Raw genomic sequence first — 27,155 nt, 5'->3', positions numbered from 1 at the left:
AGGGAAAGTTAAATAATTCAGCAAAGGTCACCGTGCAAGTAAGTAGTACAGCTAGAATTCAAACCTAAGACTTATTCTAAAAACCATATGCTTAATTATTATGTTACACTGTGGGTAGGAATTCAGCTGTGAGGTTAGCAAACAGGGAAGTCCAACATGGTATAGGGTATGTCCCAATAATTTAAAAGAAGATAGTCACAGATAAACAAGGTAAACGCAATAGTCAATACTCCAAGTAGACTGGCAGCACTGAGGACTCCTCTACAGGCAACTAATACCATCTGCCAGACATATGTAGTGACTGGGCTCCAATCTCTACAAATAGGACTAAGAAAAGAAAATGTAAAAATTGAAAATTAGGCAAGAGACTGAGGCAAAAACATAAGCCCAGGCAATTAGACAGAAAATTTTGCTACTACCACTGTACTAAAGCTGATTAGGACTAGGTTTCTATAATCCAGCCAAAGTCTAGCTGCAAAACCAGACCATAAGACTGAAGTCAAAACTGACAATGCTGATTATGAGAAGGTGATGTCCTAGCTCTTTTAATCTAGTCCATCTAAGTTTGGGATTGTACTAGAGACTGATACTGAGCTTAATCTACAGGAGGCTAAATATCTCCAGATATCCAGCCATGAAACACAGAGATGTAGGTGAGACCCAAGTATGAGAAGAAAAAGAGGCCCATCCCAGAGATAAGTTAGTCTTGCTTAACAGTTTGCCTTAGAACTCAGCATTCCTAAATTGCACTGCTTTCAAAGAGCTTCCTTTCTTTTCTTCCAAAACGACACTTTTTTTAAGTCTCTAATTACTTTTTTTCTCTCCTCTACCTCCTCCCACCATATGCTTCTCATATCAATAGCACTGGAGTTGACAAAGTAGGGATTATCGTTTTTAGGTATGACGCATTTGAAAATTGGGATTTATCTGGAAATGTACAAAAGCCAAAGTCAATCCAAAAGACAAAACAAAAAAGACAGAAAGCCTGGTAGTATATCCACATAAAAGAGCAAAAAGATTTCACTGAGGACAGAATTCAGACAAAGATATATGAATTTGAGGATGATAGGCTTGCCACAAGTTTGCTTTTCACCAACCTGGAAGTGAACAACCTGGATCTGAAGAGACAGCTATACATCAGTACTTGGTTATTCTGAAATCCTGCTACTATCCAGATGTCAGATCCTATTAGCTCACATATGACCACCAATTTGAAAAGAGATGCCAGGAACAAGGTCTCTTGGCTGTCAGCACAATTTCAAATTATGTCATCTGAACACACCCTTATTAGTCGTTACAAGCCCTTTGCTAGTGTGGGTTCAGGTCTAAATAAAGATTTTTCAATCACTTCATACTTTAACAGGATTAACAGTCACATTTACATTTTTCTAAGAGACCAGCATCATACTTTAGATCCTCTATCCAAAGGGGATACAAGATTATAAGATACGTGGAAATTTTGAGTCTTTTTCTAGATTTACAACTATAAATTAAGTACATTTTATCTTTGCAGTACATGCTTTCTGTTCTCTGTGCCCTATTCTCCCTATTAGGTGACTAATTTCCTGCTGTTGCCTCTAACTCCCAAGTGTTCTTCTTTCCTATTGCCTTTCTCAGTGCAGCACTGGTTGCTACAGACTTTTGCTGTCCAATCTTCCCTCTAATGCACACAGAATTTGTTTTCCAAGAGTTCTAATGTAAGTCACTGGTTATCCTAATGTGATAATATATCTATGATAAAGTGCTTAAAAATTATCTCTTTACATGTATCATTAAAGTTTGTTTATATACGTATATATGTTTTCATTTAATTAATTACACCTATTAAACACTTATTATATGTCATGCACTGTGATAGCACTTTTACATATTTTATTTCCTATTTTTGATCTCCAAAGCCTTTTTTGCCTTTGGCCCTAGGTCAACATGCATTCATTCTTTACTTTATGGATACCTCACTTAATATACATTAGAGTTAACAAATTAAAACACAGAAACATGTAATATATTATAACCATAAATACAAAAAATAAAAGTTTGAATAGTCCTTGATTGATAACGCTCATGAGTATAGCTTGTATTTCTGGTCATGTTGTTGTACTCTTTCTTTAGAACAAGCAGTGCTTAGTGTTGGATTTTCATGCAACCTGACGAGGCCATCAGGAAAGATATTTTTGGTCAAAGAGCACTTCACTGGCTTCATATTATGACATGTAGCTAGTGTTCTGCTCTGTCACTGAGGAAGGTCAGTCTCAGTTAAGCATGTGCTAAGTCAAAGCAGAATCAAAGCTATACTCAATTATAGATCATCCTTCTATAAACTGGCCTATTTTCCATGGCTGCATAGTGTGTAATGTGGAAGTTAGTCTTATGCAGAGAAGCAGCCTTTTCTTAGAGAGCAGGTCCAGTAAAAAACACTGGCTTTTAAAATAAGGAAGTAAGTAGGAGTGTGCAAATTAAATAAAGATAAGTTGTTAAAGGTTAACCAGTTTCTCCTGGTGGTGTTATAAGCAAATGGTATAGTCATTCTCTGGTTCTACAATATTTAGATGTTTTATTTCAGTCACACAGTGGGAGCTGAGAACAAATGTGGGTAAACCAGATACAAAATACCTTCACAGAACATAAGCTAAAACCTATTCCCTTAATCCTTCAGTGTTGAATCATATGTTATGACTGGACCATAAATGTGAAAAATGCCAAAGTAGCTCTAATGTCACCATGGTCTGATACACACACACACACACACACACACACACACAGACAAACACACACACATGGAAAAGTATAACCACTCTTGAAAATATATTATCAGCATTGCTACTGTATGTTTCCTATTGTTGCATATTAAATTACTGGAAATTTAGGGGCTTAAAATATCTATTTATTATATCCCAGCTCCTGTTGATTAAAAAGTCTGGACACAGTGTAACTGGGTTCTCTGCTGAGGGTCTCACCAGGCTAAAATCAAGATTTTGGTTAGGCTGCATTTTCATCTGGAGCTCAGGGTCCTGTTCCAAGTATATTCAGGCTGTTGGAAGAATTTGGTTTCTTGTAATTATAGAATTGAGGTCCCTGTTTTCTTGCTGGTTGTCAGTATGGTTTGCTGTCAGCTCTTAGAAGCCACCCTCAGGTTCTAACCACATGGTCCTTTCACAACTAGGTATCTTCAATGCCAGCAAAACAATCTCTCTCTCACTATCTCCAGTCTGCTATGATAGAGTCAGATAATACAATGTAATCACAAGGATGATTATACCATCATCTTTCGTAACATACCCTAAGCAACGGAGTGACTATCCCATTGTATTCACAGATCCTATCCACATTTAGGGGAGGGGATTATACAGTGCATGTGGAAGCAGAATCTGGGAGGCCATCTTAGAATTCTACTTACAACAACTATTACTTTGAACAATGGCTGACCCCTGACATAAATGACTGAGGAGAGTAAAATGTTCTTCACCTCCAGAACCCAGAAGTTAAATGTAAACAATCTCAAGACTGAGAATAGTGTTTTCTAAGAGACAGATAAAAAAAACTAGAAATCTATAAATGTCTACCAAAATTCTCAGAAGAAGACATGCAAGCCTCAGTCTCAATGTACCCTTTGAACTCTTCCTGCTAGAGATGCAAATTCCTATACAGACCAATAGTAGGGCTGGCAAAAATTTATGGATAATTACCTGAAAGAGACCTGTATGCCAGTTTCAGTGACCCCAAACCCTAACTTCTCATGAAACCACCCCCTTATCCATTACACTCTTTCTTCTTAGATATTATATGCAATAGCTGGCTAAAAGCCAATGTGGCAATGCTGCATTCTCTAGAGATAAAATAACACTCGATATTCTTTTGTATATTAGCCATCCTAACTGGAGTGAGATGGTATCTCAAAGTGCTTTGAGTGATGCTGAGTGATGTTGAGCATTTTTTCATGTGTCTGTTGGCCATTTGCATATCTTTTTTGAGAAATGCTTATTCAGCTCCTTTGCCCATTTTTTAATTGGGTTACTTGTTTATTTTTTCTGTTACGTTGTTTGAGTTCCTTGTATATTCTGGATATTAATCATTTGTTAGATGTATATTTTGCAAATATTTTCTCCCACTCTGTTGGTTATCTTTTCACTCTGTTAATTGTTTCTTTTGCTGTGCAGAAGCTTTTTAGTTTGATATAATCTCATTTGTTTAATTTTCCTTTGGTTGCCTGCACTTTTGGGGTCATTTTCATAAAGTCTGTACCCCGTCCTACTTCCTGGAGTGTCTCCCCTATGTTTTCTTTAAGGAGTTTTATTGTTTCAGGACATATATTTAATTCTTTAATCCATTTTGAGTTGATTTTGGTGTATGGTGAGCGGTATGTGTCTAGTTTCATTCTGCTACATATGTATGTCCAATTTTCCCAGAACCATTTGCTGAAGAGGCAGTCTCTTCCCAAGTGTGTAGACTTGGTGCTACTGTTGAAGATCAGATAGCTGTAGGTATTTGATTTCTGGATTCTCTATTCTGTTCCATTGGTCTGTGTGTTTGTTTTTATGCCAGTGTCATGCTGTTTTGGTTACTATAGCTTTGTAGTATAGTTTAAAGTCAGGTAGTGTTATGCCTCCAGCTTTATTTTGTTTGCTCAGTATTGCTTTGGCTCTTCATGGTCTTTTGTTATTACATATGAATGTTAGGATTGTTTTTTCCATTTCTGAGAAAATGTCATTGGAATTTTGATGGGGATTGCATTGACTCTGTAGATCACTTTGGGTAGTATGAACATTTTTACAATGTTAATTCTTCAATATGCTGGCAAGGTTGCAGAGAAAAACGAACCCTCCTACACTGTTGGTGGGACTGCAAAATGGTGCAGCCTTTATGGAAAATGGTGTGGAGGTTCCTCAAACAATTACAGATAGATCTACCATATGACCCAGCTATTCCACTGCTGGGTATATACCCAGGAGAATGGAAATCATTATGTCAAAGGTGTAGCTGTACTCCCATATTTGTTGCATCACTGTTTACAATAGCCAAGAGTTGGAACCAGCCTAAATGCCCATCATCAGATGAGTGGATAAGAAAAATGTGATAAATCTACACAATGGAATACTACTCTGCTATAAAAAACATGAAATACTACCATTCACAGCAACATGGATAGACTTAGAAAAAATTATATTAAGTGAAATAAGCCAGGCACAGAAAGAGAAATACCACATGTTCTCACTCATTTGTGGGAGATAAAAATAAATAAATATGCAAGCAAATAAATGGGGGAAGGGGAGAAGAAGACACAACAATTTCTGAACTTGTTAAGACAAGTGAACAGATATGATGTTGATGTGGGGAAGGGGGGAGAGGAAGTGGGGAAAGAAGGAATTGGTAAAGGTACATGAAAATCAACTATACTGTATATTGATAAATTAAAATTTAAAAAAAGTAAAGTATTGAGAATAATTTTAAAAAGTTTGTTTTTCTTACATACATAGTATATAGGTTTATATTTGATTTTGCTGTTTATGTCAATAAAAATCATTCTTTTAAAAATAAATAAATAAAATAAAATTTCTCTTTATTTCTAAAAAAAAAAAGAAATCTTCAATATTCTAATTGTAACATTGACATTTTCTGGAGTAGAAATAACATAAACAGATGACCAAATTTAGATTCTGGAATATAAGTCCTACAGAATCACCTCCTTTTGAATGTGCATGAAACTGTAATTATAATGGGATATTCTCTTTTTTGGTTAGGTTACATTATTTGGCAAAGTGATGGGATGGTCACTCCATGATTACATTTTGTCATATAAGACTCTGTCTTAGCAGGCTGGGGGGATTCTCCTGGTAGCTTTGAAGAAGTAAGCAGCCATGTGGTGAGAGCATTACATGCCTAGGCCTTAAAGGCAACTTTTAGAGCTAAGAGAGTCAAAAGTCTGACATGTAGCCAGAAAATGTGGACCTCAGGCCTACAATTGGAAGGAACTCAATTCTTCCAACAATCTGAAAGATCTTGGAAGAAGACCCTGAGCCTCAGAGAAGATCACAACCCAGGTAACACCTTGATTTTTGCCTGGTGAGACTCTGAGCAGAGGACCCAGCTAAGTCATAACTAGAAATCTGACCAATAGAAATTATATGGTGATAAATTTACATTGCTCTAAACTGCCTACTTTGTGATAACTTTTTATGAAGCATAGGAAACTAACATATAAAAAACTGATAAACAAAATAAACAAACTGGCAAAATTAGTTTTAGGAACTTTCTGCAGCAATACCTCTCAATAACTAAATCCCAATTGGTCTTACCCAGTATCTACAATATTTTCAGGCTTTTAAAATGTATTGAAAACTAAAATATGGCCCCAAATAAGCATGCTTTATGTGGTACATTGGACATGACAAACCAAATTGAAATTCCTTAAGTGATAATGCCAAACCAGTGGGGATTTAACCATATAACTCCAAAAAGGAAAAAGAATGATTAATAATGGTATACATGTATACATATATATGTACAGAAATAAAAGGCACTTACTCTGAAAGTTGTTCAATGACAAGACTCGAGGACGATAGAATCCTGCTTTACAAATGCACTGATAAGCTCCAAGTACGAATCCTAGGCCTTTAATTGGCATACACTATGAAAAAGAAAAGACAGCAATATAGTGGATCATAGTTTATTTCATAGTATAAAGACTCATAAATATCCATCATTGCAAATGATGAGAGAAGTAACATATTTTCCAGAAATAAAATATCTCTTTTTTGAACTTTTATTTTAGGTTTGTTTGCCAACAGACATTTTTTCAGAAATAGCAAATTGAGCTTCCTGTCTAAATATATGCCATTACAGCCACAGTTGCCACACATCTTTAACTCATTCAGTTGCCACAAGAAGTAATTACTAGACATAGTTTTTGTTTTTAACGCCTCACATATCATCTTATTGCTTTAAGAAATATTTCCAAAGCCTATAAGAATATTTCAAAAGTGATTCCATAGTAAATATTTATATCAAAGAAAAGGTAGGTAGGTAGGTTGACAGATAGATACACAGAATTTAAAACGTGAAAATTGCTTTCATGAATTAAATATTCATTCCTCCTTTGATCAAAATAACACAAACTGATGGAATAACAAGTAAATTTTAAAATACAAATTTGGAAGAGAAAAATAAAAATGAATTAATAATCCCAAGGGCTCTTTACGTAAAATCTGTTTCATAGATAAATGTTCTATATATACATAAAAAGAAGAAAAATAATGATCAACTTTCCAAATATGTCACACCAACAGACAACAGATATCTCCCAAAAACTTAATTTTGGCTACTTTCAAGGATATCACTTACCCCAAGCAATTTCAGCCTAACATACTACATTTTCAGTTTATTGAATTACATAAGCAAGGAATAACTTCTGTTAAACTATGAACAACACATCAGTAAAAAAAGGGTGCTTCAAGAATCCAATCAACACTGAAATTTCTTTTCTTACGTTTGTCTACCAAGATCTCAACACTTCACCTTCTTGTCATTATAAACTATTAGAGAAAATTAGAACCTAGTAGATTTAACAGCTAAAGATATTCTTCTGATAGAGTTTTAAAAACTAACATCATGAAAATGTCCATACTACCCAAAGTGATCTACAGATTCAATGTAATCACCATCAGAATCCCAATGATATTCTTCACAGAAACAGAAAAAAAAATCTCAACATTCATATGAAACAATAATAGATCCCAAATAGCCAAAGCAATCCTGAGCAAAAAAAAAAAAAAATAAAGCCAGAGACATTACACTATCCAACTTCAAATTACACTACAAATCTAACCAAAATCGCATTGTACCAGCATTAAAATAGACACATAGACCAATGGAACAAAATAGAGAACTCAGAAACCAATCCACGTTTTTACAGCCAACTGATTTTCAACAAAGTTGCCAAGAACTTCGGGGAAAGGACAGCCTCTTCAATACATGGTGCTGGGAAAACTGGATATCCATGTGTAGAAAAAATGAAACTAGACCACCACTTCTTGCCATGTACCAAAATCGACTCAAAATGGATTAAAGACTTAAATATAAGACCTGGCACTATAAAACTCCTAAAGGAAAACACAGGGAAAACCCTTCAGGATGTAGGGCTGGGCAAAGACTTTATGAATGAGACCTCAAAAGAACAGGCAACAAAAGGAAAAATAAACAAATGGGATTATATCAAACCAAAAAGCTTCTGCACAGCAAAGGAAACAATCAGCAGAACTGAAGGACAACCTATGAATGGGAGAAAATATTTGCAAACTATACATCTGACAAGGGACTAATATCCAGGACATATATGAGCAAAGGAGCTGAATAGACATTTTTCAAAGGAAGACATACAAATGGCCAACAGGTATGTGAAAAAATGCTAAACATCACTAAACATCAGGGAGATGCAAATCAAAACTACATTAAGATATCATCTCACCCCATTTAGAGTGGCTATTATCAAAAAGGGAATAACAAATACTGGCCAGGATTTGGAGAAAAGGGAATCTTTATACTCTGTTGGTGGGACGGTAAATTAGTACAGCCATCACGGGAATTAGTATGGAAGTTTCTCAAACAACTACAGATAGAACTACCATATGATCCTGCTATCCCATTGCTGGGTACATACCCAAAGAAATAGAAATCATCATGTCAAAGGGATACCTGCATTCCCAAGTTTACTGCACCCTTATTTACAGTAGCCAGGGTATTAAACCAACCTGTTGACTGTATAACAAATGTGGTATTTATACACAATGGAATACTACCCAGCCAGAAAAAGAAATAAAATTCTGCTGTTCAGAATAGCATGGATAAGCATTTAAAAAATTAAGTAAAATAAGCTAGGCACAGAAGGAGAAATACTACATGTCCTCACTCATAAGTGGGAGCTAAAAAATACGTGAATAAATAAGAAAAAAGAAACAATCACAACAATATAATACATTGAACTTGCAGAAGGAGAGAACTTAACAGTAAAAAACAAATGACCTGATTTAAAAATGGGCAAAGGAGCTGAATAGGCGTTTCTCAAAGGAAGATATACAAATGGCCAACAGACACATGAAAAAATGCTTAATATCAGGGAAATGCCAATCAAAACTACAGTAAGAAATCATCTCACCCAATTAGACTGGCTATTATCAAAAAGACAGAGAACAACAAATGCTGGCTAGGGTACAGAAAAGGGGAACCCACCTACACTGTTGGTGGGACTGTATATTGGTGAAACCAATATGGAAAATGGTATGGAGGATCCTCAAACAATTACAGGTAGAATCGCCATGGGATATATACCCCAAAGAATGGAAATCATCATGTCACCTGCACCCGCATGTTTATTGCAGCTATATTTACAATAACCAAAAGTTGGAAACAACCTAAATGCCCATCATCAGACAACTGTATAAGGAAAAATGTGGTATATATACACAATTGAATACTATTCTGCCATAAAAAAGAATGAAATGTTGCCATTTGCAGCCACATGGATGAACTTAGAGAAAATCATGTTAAGTGAAATAAGACACAGAAAGAGAAATACTGCATGTCCTCACACATAAGTGGGAGCTAAAAAATAAACGTATAAATAAAAAGAAAGAAAGAAAGAACAATCACAAAAATAATTTGAACTTTTGAAAGGAGAAATGAGGTTACCAGAGGTGGAAAAGAGGGCGGGGAGGCAGGGAGGAATTGGTAAAGGTAGAGGACCATGAAAATCAATGACATTGTATATTGTTGAATATACTAATTATCCTGATTTGTGTATCACATATTGTACACATGTATTGATATTCAACTCTGTACCCCACAGATATGTACAATCAACTACTTTACAATAAAAATAATAATTTAAAAATAATTTAAAAATAAATAAATAATTTAATAAATAAATAATAATTCCCAAAGATCTCAAATAGACAGTGTGATAAACTAGTATGGAGATTAGGAAAGATGTCTGGGCTGTATAATTTGGGAGATATTTGCATAAAGATGATAGATAAAGCCATGAGATGAGGTAAAACTAAATCACTAAGGGGGTGCCTGCAGGCAGTTAAGAAAATAAGTCTAAAGATATGAGAGTAATCAGCCTGCAACATATGTCACTCCATTGATTGCCAGGGTTGATTCAGCTGATCTGCTGATTCGGCAGGTGTCCTCTTCCTCCTTCACTGTTCCATGTGTGTCCTTCCTAAAGCTGCTTAGAAAGTCAAAGAGGGAAACTTTTCCCGATAGAGGGCATTCTTCAGTCAAAGGTACATGAGCACCTGCACTCCTCTGCTAAAACCTCTAAACATGCTCTCAAGGAATTAGGTCCAAGTGGTGAGACTTGAGATTCTCAAGTACTAAAAAGTTAGGCATAAAGGAAGCCTCTCAAGTACTAAAAAGTTAGGCATAAAGGAAGAACCAAAGGATACAGTGAAAGGCAATTCAGTGGGGTATCTTCACTTCATTAACTACATCATGATGCTACGAACATAATATATGGAATTTGTTGTGGGCTTATTAAACATAAATAGTGCAAAGATTTATCCAGGTAAACTAAGTTTTAGATTCTAAGAATACATTAGAGTACTTTAAATATTTTGCCCCACTGGAATTTGGAGGTTAATGCTATTCATTAAAACAGCACTAATTTCCTGATGATATGACTCAGCACAACAAGAGTGACTCAGCAGGGAATTTTTAATGCTTAGGGCAGATTTGAAAGTTTATCAGAACTAAAGCATCTGTCTGCTACAAACTAACTCCAGAGCTAACAGAAAAATGAAAGTTTTTAAAAAGTTGCAAAATAAAAAAGTCCCTCGAACCTAAAAAACATGCTTTCTAATTTATTTCCAAAAACAAAGTAACATGAATTATTAGTTACCTCAAACTTTTTGTTCTATTCTTAAATTATCTCATGCACTAAAAAAAGAAAAGAACTTTCAGTCAGTTAAAATCAACAAAAGTGTATCATCCTGCTGTACTCACTGCACCTCTAAGACAGTGATGTGTGCAAGGAAACTAATGTGCTATTGTTTACATATGCTTGCCTTGGAGTATTCAGTGACTTTCACTTATTTTTCTCTTGAGATTATAAATTTGCAATCAACTTACCTACTGTCTTGCTCCATCCACCACCACCATCCCCTACCCACTTCATCCCTATTACCTCCCAACTAAAATTTCAAGATTAGGAAATTAGTTTAGTCATCTAGTTTAAGAAAAATCCTTGTAAGTATGGTGACTACACAACTAATATTTACCCTATTCAAACTAAGGAGTTGCTTTTTATAATTTTTTCTCCTTAGGGATTTAGATTATAAACATGTATCCTCACTTAATACAAAAAAAAATCTTCAGAATTTTACTATAACATTCATTTAAGATAGTCACTTTACATATTCATGATATTAATTTTAAATATTCAAATCTAAACCCTCCTACCTTGTCTTCATTGAAGTCAAAGAGAGTGGAAATAGAAAAAGCAGCACTTCTTCCTGCATGAGGGTAACTGTTCCATGAGTAGCCTTTGATAAACACTGATGTTTTTATATTGTTATAGTACACCTCTGAGTGAGACAGCTGCTTACAATATTGAATGCTCTCTTTGATGAACCTTACCAAGCCATCAACAGAGATTTACTAAAGAGAGCTCTTGAGAACCCCGAATCAAATCTAGGTTTCTAGGAGCAGACTGGATTCAGATGGGCAAGAGATGGAGGTCAAAATTTTAGAGTAAAATGGATAGATTCCTAGAAATGTGAAACCTACCAAGATTGAAGCATGAAGAAATAAAAAATCTCAATGACCAATACCAGGTAAGGATATTAAATCAGTAGTCACAAACCTCCCCACAAAAAGTACCCAGAACCAGACAGCTTCACTGGAGAATTCTGCTAAACATTTAAAGAAGAATTAATACCAAACCTCTTCAAACTCTTCCCAAAAATTGAAAAGGAGGAAATACTTCCAAATCATTTTATGAGGCCAGCATTACCCTGGTACCACAGTCAGACAAAAATTCTGAAAATGAAAACAATAGACAAATATTTCTGATAAATATTGATGCAAAATCCTCAACAACATACTAAGAAACCAAATTTGACAGCAAAATAAAAGGATTATACACCATGAACAAGTGGGATTTATTCCTAGAATGCAAGGATGGTTCAACATATAAAAATCAATTGGCATAGTACACCACATCAACAGAATGAAGGAAAAAAACCACATTATCATCTCAAGGGATGCAAAAAAAGTATTGGATAAAATTCAACACCCTTTCATGATTAAAAACAGTTACTAAGAATAGAAGGAAATTCTCTCAACATATTAAAACATATATGAAAATCCCACAGCTAACATCATACTCAATGGTGAAAACCTGAAAGTTTTACCCTTAAGCTCACTTACAAGCTAAAATGCATCTTACTCTCACCACTTCTATTTAACATGATACTGGAAGTCCTAGCCAGGGCAATTAGTCAAGAAAAAGAACTAAAAGAGACATCCAAAGAGGAAAGAAAAAAGCAAAATTATCTCTGTTTGCAGATGACATAATCTTATATGTAAAAGCTGTAAAATTCCACACATACAAAAAAACCATTAAAACTAATAAATGTATCTAGCAAAGTTGCAGGATACAAAATTGACACTACAAAACTGGTTATTTCTCTATGCTAAAAATGAATAATTTGAAAGGAAATTTTCAAAACAATCCCATTCGGGGAATGATATCAAAATGTAGAGTTGGCTTTGTTTTTTTTCTTTTTTCTTAGTGATCAAAGTTAAGTTGTTATTAGTTTAAAATAATCTGTTATAATTATAACATGTTTTTTGTAAGCCACATGGTAACCATAACACAAAAATCTGTAGTAGACATACTAAAAATAAATAACAAAAAATTAAAATATACTACTAGAGAAAACCATTTAAGCACAAAGGACTATGACCAGGAAAAAATAAACAAACCAAAAAACAGCAAAAAAAGGATCTACAAAACAAATAGAAAAAAAGTAACAATACAGCAATAATGAGTCCTTATATATATATCAATAATTCTAAATATAAATGGATTAAATTCCCAATTAAAAGACATAGAGTGATTGAATGGATTATAAAACAAGAACCAACAATATGCCACCTCCAAGAAACTCACTTTACCTGTAAAAGACACATATCAACTGAAAGCAAAGGGATGGAAAAAAATAGCAAAAGTAATCTTAAACAAAGAAAGTTGGAGTCATCATACTACCTGAGTTCAAAATACATTATAAAGTGATAGTAACCAAAACAGCATGTTAGGGGCTTAAAAACAGACAAATAGACCAATGGGACAGAATAGAGAGTCCAGAAATAAACCCACATATTTACAGCCAATTGATTTTCAACAAAGGTGCCAAAAATATACACTGGAGGAAAAAACAGCCTCTTCAATAAATGGTGCTGGGAAAAACTGGATATCTACACACAGAAGATTGAAAGTAGACCCCTATCTCTCACCATCCACAAAAATCAAATCAAAATGGATTAAACTTAAGACTGGAAACTATGCAACCATTAGAAGAAAACACAGGAAAAACACTACATGAAATGACAGCGGGCAGCACGTTTTTGAGTGAGAGGCCCACACAACTAAAGCAAAAATACACAAATGGGGCTACATCAAACTAAAAAGCTTCTGCACAGCAAAGGACTCAAGCAACAAAGTGAAGAGACAACCTACAGAATGGGAGAAAACGTTTACAAACTACACATCAGACAAGGGGCTGATATCCAGAATATTTAAGGAACTAAAACAACTCAACAGCAAAAACCCCAAATAATCCAATTAAAAAATGGGCAAAGGACCTGAACAGACATTTCTCAAAAGACAACATACAAATGGCTAACAGGCACATGAAAAAATGCTCAATATCACTAATCATCAGGGAAATGAAAATTGAAACCACTGTGATATATCATCTCACTCTAGTCAGAATCACTATTACTGAAAGGAAAGAAAATAACAAATTCTGGCAAGGATGTGGAGAAAAGGGGATGCTCCTACATTGTTTATGGGAATGTAAACTAGTACAGCCATTGTGAAAACCAGCATGGAGTTTCCTCAGACTAAGAATAGAACTACCTTATGACGCAGCAATCCCACTACTGGGTTGCTATGGGTTTAATGTGTCCCCTAAAGGTTCATGTATTGGAAACTTAATCTCCATTGTAACAGTGCTGAGAGGATGGGAAATCTAATTATGTTATTTGAAAGATGGGGCCTTTTATAGGTGATTAGATTGTGAGGACTAGGTCCTTATGAGTGGATTGCTCCATTTCTGGAGGAATGGGCATGGTTCTGATGACTTTATATGAAGAGCAGTGAGAAAGTAAGTTTACACTTGCTCAGCCCCTTCTCACCACATCATACCCTGTGTTGCTGTGGAGAGTCACCACCAAGAACAAGACTCTTGCCAGATGTGTTTGTGGGACTTTGGACTTCCCAGCATCCAAAACTGTAAGAAATAAATGTCATTTCTTTATAAATTACCCAGTTTCAGGTATTCTATTACAATTGACAGAAACAGACTAATACATGGGTATATGTCCAAAGGAAGTGAAATAAATATATCAGTCACCTGCACTCCCATGTTCATTGCAAACTATTCACAATGGCCCAGTGAAAGAATCAACCTAAATGCCCATCAATGAATGGGTGGAAATAAAACTATTATATGTATATATACACACAAAGGCATACCACTCAGCTATTAAAAAAAATGGAATTCTGTCATTCACAGCAACATAAATAAAACTGGATGGAGACCATCATATTAAGTAAGTCAGGCACAGAAAGACAAATACCGCATGATCATGCACATACGTGGAATTTTTTTTTTAAAGTGGTTCTCATTTATCACAGATGTAGAGAGTAGAATAATGATTACCAGAGACTGGGAAGGGATGAAGGCAGGAGGGGGGAGGGGAAATGGGAGATTAACAGGTATAGAGCTCCAGGTAGACAGGAAGAATAATTTATGGTGTTCTAGGCCAACTAGAGCAAATATTACTCTATTGTATACTTCTAAATTGCTAAAAAAGAGGATGTTGACTGTAATCACCACAAAGGAAAAATAAATGTTCAAGGCACAAATATGCTATCTACCCTAAGTGAATCATTGTGCAGTATATGCATGTATTGAAACAACACACCGTACCCCACAAATATGTACAATTAAATTTTAAAATAAAAATATATAAAAAATAAATCCTATTTACAATAACATCAAAAAGAATAAAATAAACAGGAATAAAATTAACCAATGGGGTGAAAGAATTATAAACTGAAAACTACAAAATATTGCTAAATAAATTAGATACAAATAAATGAAATGACATCCAGGATTCATTGAATCACTGGATTGGAAGATGTAGTATTGTTAAAATGTCTGTCCATACCACCTAAAACAATCTACAGATTTGATGCAATCCCTATCAAAACTTCCATAGCAGTTTTTCAGAAATAGAAAAATATTCCAAAATTCATATGGAATCTAAAGGACCTCAATAGCCAAAACAATCTTAAAAGAGAAGAACAAAGTTGGAGGCATCATGCTTCCTCATTTCAAAACATATTACAAAGCTACAGTAATTAAAACAGTGTGATATTGGCATAAAGAGAGACAGAAAAACCAATGGAATAGAATAGAGCCCAGAAATACAGCCTCACATGTAATGGTCAAATGATCTTTGATAAGGATGCCAACACTACTCAATAGGGACAGGACAGTCTCTTCAACAAATGATATTGGAAAAACTGGATATCCACAAACAAAAGAATGGAGTTGACCTTTACCTAACACCATATGTAAAACTTAACTCAAAAATTTTTAAGACCTAAACATAATGCCTAAAACTATAAAAATCCCCCCCAAAAAATAATACAGAAAAAACTTCCTAACATTGGATTTGGGAATAATTTCTCAGATATAACACCAACACCATAGCCGACAAAGTGAAAAATAGAAAAATCAGACTACATCAAACTTAAAAACTTCTGTGCATCAAAGAAAGCAATCATCAGAATGAAAGGCATCTACGAAATGGGAGAAAATATTTGCAAAACATATATTTGATAATGTTCTAATATGCAGAATATATAAAGAATTCTAAAACTTGATGACAAAAACACAAACAAATAATCTGATTAAAAAATGGGCAAAGGACTTAAATAGACATTTCTTCAAAAAGATATACAAATAGTCAACAAACAGATGGAAAGATGTTCGACATCACTAATCACTAGAGAAATTTCAAATCCAGACCACAATGAGGTATCACTCCACCCCTATTAGGATGGCCACTACCAAAAAATACAAAATAATAATGTTTTTGAGGATGTGGAGAAAGTGTAACCCTTGTGCACTGTTGATGAAAATATAAAATGGTAGGGTCACTATGGAAAACAGTATGGAGGTTCTTCAACAAATTAAAAATAGAACAGCAATCCCATTGCTGGGTATATATCTAAGAGATTTGAAAGCAGGATCTGGAAGAGATATTTGCACACCTATGTAAATAGCAGCACTATTCACAATAGCCTAAAGGTGCAAGTAATCCAAATGTCCATCGACAGGTAAATGGATAAACAACAAGTGGTATATAGAAATAAAAGAATACTATTCAGACGTAAAAAGGAAGGGAATCCTATCATATGCTACAACATAGATGAATCTTAAGGACATTATGTTAGGTGAAATAAGCCAGTCACAGAAAGACACATATTGTATAATTCTACTTATATGTGGTATCTAAAGCAGTTAAATTCATAGAAATACAAAGTAGAATGGTGGTTGCAGGGGACAGAATAAAGGGGAAATGGAAAGTTGTTCAATGGGTATAGAATTTTGTATTTGTTCATTTTGTCACTTACAACAGAATACCTAAAACTGGGTAATTTATAAAGAAGCAAAATGTATTTCTTACAGTTTCAGAAGCTGGGAAGTCCATGGTCTAGGAGGGGGCACATCTGGTGAGGGCCTTCTTCTGGGTGGGAACACTCTATAAGGTCCCATGGTGATACAGGCAATCTTGCTGTCCTTATAAAGCCATGAGTGCCACTTTGCTGACATTAACCATTAACCAATTACTCACAAATAGATTAATCCATTCACAAGGGCATAATCATCACAATCACAATCCAATCACTTCGTAAAAGCCCCACCTTTCAACACTCCCATAGGTTGATTTTCTTACCCTCTTAACACTGTTACAATGGGAATTAAGCTTCAGTGACTTTGGGGGAGACATTCAACACACATCAAGTTTCAGTTTTGCAAGATGAAAAATTTTTCGACATTTGTTACACAACGTGAATGTGGCTAAATTTTATGCTTTTTTTTTTACCACAATTAAAAAATTTTAAAGAGTTTACAGCAAAGTAGTCTTTCTTCCTCAAAGATGTATATTTAACATTGTTTAAATGCCTTGTTTGACATTTAACAGAAATAATGCTTGTGCCTAAGAACCACATTTACATATAATTCTGAAGAAAAACTAATTTGAACTGAAAAGAGGAGGTAAAAAAAAGCAAATATAATAAAGTTTATGTAATTCAAAATTCTCTAGAAAATCACCTTTAAGTGCTTTTTTGTCGTTTTATTTCGTTTTAGAATCTTCCTAAAATGTAAAACATTTTCTGCCTTCTCTCAACTTAACACCATGAACAGAATTTGATGTTTTCTTCTGAGTCATAATCATTACTTTGAACAATAGGTACTGAATTGAGCTAAAAAAAAAAAAAACACTAATACCCTCTGGAGCTACTGAAGGATTATGGCTATTTTCTCAAACATTAAATAGCTGAGATTGCTGTAATTTTTGAGTTCTTATGCTTAGTTTTCATTTTTTCCTTCTTTATTTTGAGGTACCAGCTGTCATTTTTTAATCCTAAAATATGAATTTACCTCTCTACACGTATCTTTTCCCCTTCTAAATTATGGTTATAATTGCCTGTAGATGTGAAATTAGATCACCAAGCATACAAAGCAATAGTATATGAGACAATAAAAAATAAAGTAAGAGAAAATAAAATAATAAATAGCTAATATTTACTGAGTATTGACCAGATGCCAGGCACTGTTTTAAGTGTTACACAAGTATTAACTCAATCCTGAATCAACTCTATTATTATCTTCATTTTAAAGATGAGAAGATTAAGGTACAGACTACTGAAGTAACTTGCTCAAAGCCACATAGCTAGTAACTGGCAGAACCAGTGTTAAACCCCAGGGGCCTGGCTCCGAAAAGAGTAAGAACTATTTTCTAGGAAGTATGGGTACATAGCAGTATTCCATAAATGAAAAGAAGATGCTAGTCATGGTCACTTTGGAATATATTTTGATTATTCCAAGACTTTTGCTTTTAGATTCTTCTTGGTTTCAGGTAGTATTCCAGATGGATCAGTTTGCTGAATCATTAAGCTTCAAATAAGTAAAGGTAGTTAATTTAAAAATGTATATATGAAATGTATTTTAAGAAATGAAATTAAGCCCCACACCTATTAAAAATTTTGAAAATAAACCTCTCCTTTCCCGATGCAGAGTTTCTCAATTCAGACCTTTCAAAACAAATCTTTGTTTCAGGGCATATGAGTAAAGTGTCTGTCCTCTACCTGGATTTCATGAAAACAAAACCCCTTCTGTGTCTAAGGTGAATCATGAGGCTGGTCTGCAGACACTTAGTCCCAAACCAAATTGAGCAAGCCCAGCAATGGTAACAAAAGAGTTTCTATGGCAGTACAGATTGTCACTTTTTCTCTATGGTGGCAAATACAAGGCTCTACTCTACTTTGACTGAAAACTTCTCATTCCAGAAATTTTCCTGCCGTATTGCATTTACTGAGCCTTATTCAAAAAGCAGATGGCAACACCATAGAGGAATAAAGAAAGATGAAAAGCTTGACACTGGCAAGATGTAGTAACTGAGTCTTCCAGATTTTAAAAGTACAGCAGCTTTTATTTATCCTTTACTCCTTTTTTGCCACTTGTGAAGAAATACTGTAAAATGTTGAATCTACTAATTTGGGAGTGGGTTTTGGGGGACCTGGTACTAAAACAAGTCAATTACATTAACATACAGTAGTTTCTTCCCCACAACTATTTGCAAGTTTATTAAAGCAAAATCTAAAAGGCCTCCAGGCAATGATAGGGTACACATCACCCACATATTTCATCAAACCATCTTTCAGGAAAACAAGAATTCATGAATAACAAATAATGCAGTATTTCACCAGGGAGAAAATAAACTACATTATCTCTATTATTCAGCAGCTGTCAAAACCCAGTTTTAAAAGCATGATAAACTGGAGCAGGGTTGAAGGACAGAGGGGAGGATGTTTTCTTTCATGATACAGTTAAAATAAAAAAAGAAACTGTTTTCTATTATTAATTTTTGAAATGTTCTTGTTATATTCAGTGGAACCAGCTCTCACAAAATAGGGCTAAAGGATAGCAACACAGCATCTGGCATAGACACATTACAAGTCTGCAGACTTCACACTGACACACAGCAGGATGCTTTGTGGGGGCTAAAACTGACTCAGGAAAATGTCAGAATTACATCTTACTGAGTGAGCAAGCCCAATTTTCTAGACCTTCCTACAGAAATAGCCCCAGAGGCTTGATAGATTCTTAATATGTTCAACACTTCTTAAAAATGGAACACTGCCCTCCACTAAACCACAAACTCACTATGATGCATCTGTGCTCTACCTTTGACTCCCATACTCCCTTTGGTAACAGTTCATAATAAAAAGGTACTTCCTTTTTATTCTTCACTTACTTTAGCTCTTTCTTACTAAACCTCATTTTACTCCATTTGCTGCAGCAACAAAGAACAAAGTCTGGCTCTCAGAGAAATTTTGAGTAGTCCATCTTTAGACATTTTTCTAAAATAAATTTTTTTTAGAACACCAAATGCTACACTAAGAACAGAAGTTAATATGAATAATATCTTTAAGATTAATTTAAATAAAATATTTTGAAATGCGAATCAAAGTCGTGAGAAAAAAATTCCCTCAAATGCCTTTGAGCAAACAAACAAATCAACCTCAATCTTACCAACTGGGGTTCCCAGTGCTCTCTTCTATACTTATTCTTTCTCTACATTTATACTCTATGTCATGTTATAACTTTGACGCAGTTGTGAAGACTATCTATGTAGTTGCTAACTGCAGAAGTGTGGATTAGAAGCTTCTCACTTTTCCTTACCCTCCAAGTTCTATCACTTTTACCTTCCAGATATATGTAGAATCAGTACCTTTCTTCATCATCCCTATCGTCATGATACTAACCACAGCCTCCATCATCACTCAATAGGATTAGTACAACTGCTTCATACCTGGTTTCTCAAGTTTGCATTCCTCCAATCCATTTGCTATACATTACCCAGACCGATCTTACTGTTCTTTTTAATTATTACTCTTAATTCCATATGGATTACATAAATAAGTTCTTATTATAAAAGTTAAAAGTAATAAAAAGTTAAAGTCTCTAGTACACACACATTGTAAAATGATTTGGCATTATTTAGACAGTTGAAGATGAATAGACCTTACAACCAAGGAACTGCACTTTAAAACATTCAAAATGTCTGTTGACTGAAAACCACATAAAATTGTAATATATTAAGAAATGTAATACTAAAAAGCAAAGAAAATGAATAAACTACATTATGTATGTCAATTTAGATAAATATAATGAAAATATCCAGAAAAAACATGAGTTGTGGAAGAATACATATAATATGATTTCAGTTTTATTAAACTCAGAAATATGTAAAGCTTTAAAAAGTAGTTTTAAGGATAAATAGATATGTGAAACTATAATGAATAGAAGTAATCAAAACAAAATTCAAAATAACAGTTATCTTTTAGTGGGGAAGATAGATATAGGATGAGGGGGAGAACACAGGAGGTTTCTGAGGTATTTGTAACAATCTATTTCTTAAGATGGATAGTGGGTACAAACTTCTTCACTGTAATGTTCCCAAATATTAGAACAGTGCCTGGTACATAGTAGATGCTCAATTAATATTAATGAAACGAGGGAAGAAAGGAAGGAAACTGACTTTAGTTTCTAGCTATGACATTATAGCTTGTAGTAAGCTAAAGTTCCCACTAAAACCAACTAGAATATCTGGATAAGGTACAAAAAAAAGAAAAAAAAGAAAAAAATAAATAAAACTTATGTGGAGGCATCAGAAAGCTGCTCATGATGCCAAAATTGAGGTAACAAGATCCAAGAAAGAAGGGAAGTACATAAAAGTTCTGCATTTCCTATTTCTGTATCAAACTGAGTATTCCATGATATGAGCCACTGGGGGAATACTGAGAATCCAGACACACATAAGTTGGTAAGAAGTAGAAAAGCCAGCTAAGTTTTGGTATTCTCACAGGCCTGAGGAAAGAAAAAAAATCACATTTAGGGCTACAAAAATACTCAGGCCTCAAGGGTACAAAATTCCAGAGAGAAGAGAAGTACAAAGATATGAGACTAATCCTCAAAAATCTTATTGAATTCTTAAGCTACCTAGAAAAAAAAAGCTATAAGCTAAGCAGAAGCTGAAGAGAAACAGAGTTGATTTTTTTTCCAGCATCACAATGTTAAGACCAAATTGGAATTTAGGACCTTCCATGGATGAAGGGCCCTAGTAAACAACCCAACTTCTCAATAAGACCCCTAGAAGTAAGAGTGAACAAAAAGTAGTCTGAGCCTTTCATAGACTATAGTCCATTGTTGAGAAAGCTCAAGCACTGGTTGGATTACAGTGACATATGCCTAACTAATTACTTATCAGAGATAAGGTAAAGCCTCTCTGGAAGAAGATAATGCACCCAGAACCATGCTAACAATACAATGTCTCGCATTCACTCTCAAATCACCAAACACACCAAGAAAAAAACAGAACAGACAACATAAACAGTCCCACAAATGACCAGGTACTCAAGTTACTGACACAGAATTTTAAATAACTATAATCAATAAAACAAAAAGAGAGAGAGAGAGAGAAAGAGGATTCCAGATACCTAGAATCTATTTTTTTAAAGAAAAAGAATACTCTAAAACTAATAAGATGAAATAAGTGGAATTAAGAACTATATAGATAGTTGTAGCTAAAGACAGGACACCAGAAAAAAAAGAATAAGCAAACTAAAAGATAGATTAGCAGAAAATATCTAGAATGAGGCTTGAAAATAAAATAGATAAAATATAGAAAAGAGCAAAAGGGACATATGAAACATAGAGGGATATAATATAAATGTATTTGGAGATACATAAAGAGAGAAGACCAAAACAATATTAGAAAAAAAGATATCTAGCTCCCAATTCAAACAGCACTATATAGACCAAAGTGGAAAAATTCATATAATAGATAAACTGGAAAACCAAATGAAAAAGAAAATCTTAAATAAATCCATAGGGGAGAAAAAAGACCATACTTTCAAATTAGTAGCAACAAGTTTGACAGGTGTCATTCCTATGGAAACTAGAAAATGATGATCTAAAGGGAGAGATAAAATCCAGAATTTCAACACCCCATTCTCACTATTGGGCAGATAATCTAGACAGAAAAACACACAAAAAAGCATTGGACTTAAACTGCACTATAGACCTTACAGACACAGAACATTTCATCCAGCATCTGCAGAATACACATTCTTCTCCTCACCACATGGAACATTCTCCAGAATTGACCACACATTAGGTCACAAAACCAGTCTCAACAAATTTAAATCAACTGAAATCATAGCAAGTATCTTCTCTGACCACAGTGGAATAAAACTACAAATCAATAGCAAGAGGAACTATTGAATCTTTAAAAATAAATGGAGATTAAAAAAAAACAACAACGTGCTTTGGAATGACCAATAAGTGAATGAGGAAATTAAGAAGGTAATTTAAATTTAAAAAAAAATGAGAACAGAAACACAATATGCCAAAATCTATGGGATACAGCTAGCACAGCATTAAAAGAGAAGTTTATAGTAATAAACACCTACATAAAAAAAAAAGATTTCAAAAAAACAACTTAATGGTGCATCTCAAGGAACTAGAAAAGCAAGAACAATCCAAAACCAAAATTAGTAGAAGGAAATAAATAATAAAGATCAGAGCAGAGATGGAGCAGAGAGACGTCCAGCAGGGGAGGCAGAAGCTCCGTAGAGACCACACACCCTGTGGGGCCGCTGCCACTCGATCCAGCAGGTAGGCTTCAACGTCGCCACCTGGCTCCATTCCCAGCCCAGCCCAGGGTGCACAGAGCAAGGAGACGTCCAGCAGGGGAAGCAGAAGCTCCGTAGAGACCACACGCTCTGCGGTGCCTCCGCACATCCCAGCAGCCCGGCCCAGTGTGCACAGAACAGGGAGAGGTCCAGCAGAGAAGGTGGAAGCTCGGCAGAGACCACACACCCTGCAGTACCGCCCCATGACCCAGCAGGCCAGCTGAGTGCATGCTTACCAGAGAGGTGGCTCCCCGAAGAGGCCCTAGATCCAAGGCAACCACACACGCAAGGCACTAGTGGCCAACTGAGCAGACACTGAGGTAGCCATACCAAATTGGCAACCACAGCAACATCTAGGTCAGACAATAGTGTCAAACCTGTGGACTGTGAAAGCCCCTGCCACAATGACTAAACATCAAAAAAAAGATACCAGAAATACAAAAAATCAAAAAAGTACACCACCAAAGGGTAATAACTCTCAAGCTCTAGATCCTATAGAAGAAGAAACCCTTGAAATATCTGACAAAGAATTTCAAGTGATAATTCTAAGGAAACTGAATGAGAAACAAGAAAACTCAGCTAGACGACATGATGAAACAAGGAAAAGTATACAGGACCTGAAAGAAGAAATGTACAAGGAAATCAATGCCCTGAAAAAGAATGTAGCAGAGCTTGCCAAACTGAAGAATTCATTCAGTGAAATAAAAAACACAACGGAGAGTTTAACCAGCAGGCTTGAGGAAGTTGAAGAGAGAAACTCTGAACTTGAAGATGGGCTGTTTGAAATAACACAGGCAGACAAAAAAAGAAAAAAGAATAATAGGCATTGAAGAAAATCTGAGAGAGATATCAGAAAACCTTAAGCGCTCAAATATCAAAGTCACAGGTATTCCAGAAGGGGAAGAAAAAGGAGATTGCATTGAAAACATATTCAACAAAATAGTGGCAGAAAACTTCCCAGGTATAGAAAAAGTCAAAGATCTTCAGATTCAGGAAGCTCAAAGATCCACAAACGTGTTCAAGCCAAAAAGGTCTTCTCCAAGACATGTTATAGTCAAATTGGCAAAACACAAAGACAAAGAGAGAATCTTAAAAGCTGCAAGAGAGAAGCGTCAAATCACCTATAAGGGAGCCCCAATCAGGCTAACATCAGACTTTTCATCACAAACCCTAAAAGCCAGAAAGGAATGGGATGATATATTCAAAATACTAAAAGACAGAGATTGTCAGCCAAAAATACTCTACTCTGCAAGGCTATCCTTCCAAAATGAAGGGCAAATAGTATATTTCTCAGACAAACAAAAACTGTGGGAGTTCACCACCACACGACCAACCTTACAAGAAATTCTCAAGGGAGTACTGGGTTTGGTTCCTGAAAAATAACTACCACTGCCATAAAAACCCAAGAAAAATCTAAACTCACTAGTATAATAAAAATGGCATTCATGAAGAGAAAACAAACAAACAAACAAAAAGGCTACAACCTAAGGAACCAACAAACACAGAAAACATTCTCACCACTCCTATTCAACATAGTGTTGGAAGTACTAGCCAGAGCAATCAGAGAAGAGAAGGAAATAAAGGGCATCCAGATTGGAAAAGATGAAGTCAAACTGTCCCTGTTTGCAGATAGCATGATCCTATATATAGAACAGCCTAAAGCCTCTACAAAAAAACTCTTGGAGTTGATAAAGGATTTCAGCAAAGTAGCAGGATACAAAATCAACACGCAAAAATCAGTAGCATTTCTATTTTCCAATAGTGAACATGCAGAAAGAGAAATCAAGAAAGCTTGCCCATTTACAATAGCAACCAAATAAATAAAATACTTACGAATTGAGTGAACCAAGGAGGTGAAAAATCTCTATCATGAGAACTACAAACCACTGCTGAGAGAAATTAGAGAGGATACAAGAAGATGGAAAGATATTCCATGCTCTTGGATTGGAAGAATTAACATTGTGAAAATGTCCATACTACCCAAAGTGATATACAAATTCAATGCAATCCCCATCAAAATTCCAATGACACTTTTCTCAGAAAGAGAAAGAACTATCCAGACATTTATATGGAATAACAAAAGACCACGCATAGCCAAAGCAACGCTGAGCCAAAAAACAAAGCTGGAGGCATAACACTACCTGACTTTAAACTAAACTACAAAGCTATAATAACCAAAACAGTATGGTACGGGAATAAAAACAGACACACTGATCAATGGAATATAATAGAGAATATAGAAATCAACCCACACACCTACAGCCATCTGATCTTTGACAAAGGCACCAAGCCTATACACTGGGGAAGAGACTGCCTCTTCAGCAAATGGTGCTGAGAGAACTGGATATCAATATGCAGGAGAATGAAACTAGACCTATAACTTTCACCATACACTAAAGTCAACTCAAAATGGATTAAATAATTAAATATACACCCTGAAACAATAAAACTTCTTAAAGAAAAAATAGGAGAAACACTTCAGGAAGTAGGACTGGGCTCAGACTTCATGAATATGACACCAAAAGCACAGGCAACCAAAGGAAAAATAAACAAATGGATTATATCAAACTAAAAAGCTTCTGCACAGCAAAAGAAACAATTAACAGAGTTAAAAGACAACCAACAGAGTGGGAGAAAATATTTGCAAAAAATAAATCTGACAAGGATTTATATCCAGAATATACAAGGAGCTCAAACAACTTTACAAGAAGAAAACAAGCAACCCAATTAAAAAATGGGCAAAAGAGCTAAGTAGGCATTTCTCTAAGGAAGATATACAAATGGCCAACAGACATATGAAAAAATGCTCAACATCACTCAGCATTCAGGAAATGCAAGTCAAAACCACACTGAGATACCATCTCAGCCCCGTTAGGATGGCTAAAATCCAAGACTCTGAACGATAAATGCTGGTGAGGTTGCAGAGGAAAAGGAACTCTCATACATTGTTGGTGGGACTGCAAAATGGTGCAGCCTCTATGGAAAATGGTATGGAGGTTCCTCAAACAATTGTAGATAGATCTACCATATGACCCAGCTATCCCACTCCTGGAATATACCCAGAGGAATGGAAATCATCAAGTCGAAGGTATACCTGTTCCCCAATGTTCATCGCAGCACTCTTTACAATAGCCAAGAGTTGGAACCAGCCCTAATGTCCATCATCAGATGAGTGGATATGGAAAATGTGGTATATCTACACAATGGAATACTACTCAGCTATAAATAAAGAATGAAATTCTGCCATTTGCAATGACATGGTTGGACCTAAAGAGAATTATATTAAGTGAAACAAGTCAGGCACAGGAAGAGAAATATCACATGTTCTCACTTATTTGTGGGAGCTAAAAATAAATAAATAAGACTGAACCAAGAAGAAGAGAATACCTGAACTGACCACTGTGAGTTACAAGATCGAGTCACTAATAAAAAGTCCCCATTAAAGAAAAGCCCAGAACCTGATGGCTACACTACTGAATTTTACCAAACATTTAAAGAAGAATTAATACCAGTTGTTTTCAAACTCTTCCAAAAAATTGAAGAGGATGAAATTCTTCCAAACTTATCCTATGAGGCTAGCATTTTCTTGATTCCAAAACCACTTAAGGAAACTACAACAAAAACTATAGGCCAATATCCCCAATGAGAATAAATGCAAAAATTTTCAACAAAATACTAGCAAACCAATTCCAGCAAAATGTTAAAAATATCATTCATCAAGGCATAATACTACCTGACTTTAAGCTATACTACAAAGCTATAATAACCAAAACAGTATGGTACTGGCATAAAAACAGACACACTGACCAATGGAATAGAATAGAGAATCCAGAAATCAACCCACACACTTACTGCCAGCTGATCTTTGACAAAGGCA

At 35.1% G+C, this 27,155-nt stretch overlaps 1 protein-coding gene across 1 annotated transcript in view; it reads right to left on the bottom strand.

Annotated features, from left to right (window-relative positions):
- Positions 1 to 27,155, bottom strand: part of GPR158 (G protein-coupled receptor 158) — a 408,270-nt gene that overhangs the window by 180,426 nt on the left and 200,689 nt on the right. The window contains exon 3 of the mRNA XM_063101441.1: positions 6,523 to 6,625. Within this exon, the coding sequence (XP_062957511.1) occupies positions 6,523 to 6,625 (103 nt within the window). The remainder of the gene's footprint in view (positions 1 to 6,522; positions 6,626 to 27,155) is intronic.

Source organism: Cynocephalus volans, chromosome 6 (assembly GCF_027409185.1).
Source record: "Cynocephalus volans isolate mCynVol1 chromosome 6, mCynVol1.pri, whole genome shotgun sequence".
NCBI classification, from domain to species: Eukaryota; Metazoa; Chordata; class Mammalia; order Dermoptera; family Cynocephalidae; genus Cynocephalus; species Cynocephalus volans.
Note: the sequence above shows the minus strand (reverse complement) of the source record. Positions and strands in the feature narration are given on the sequence as shown.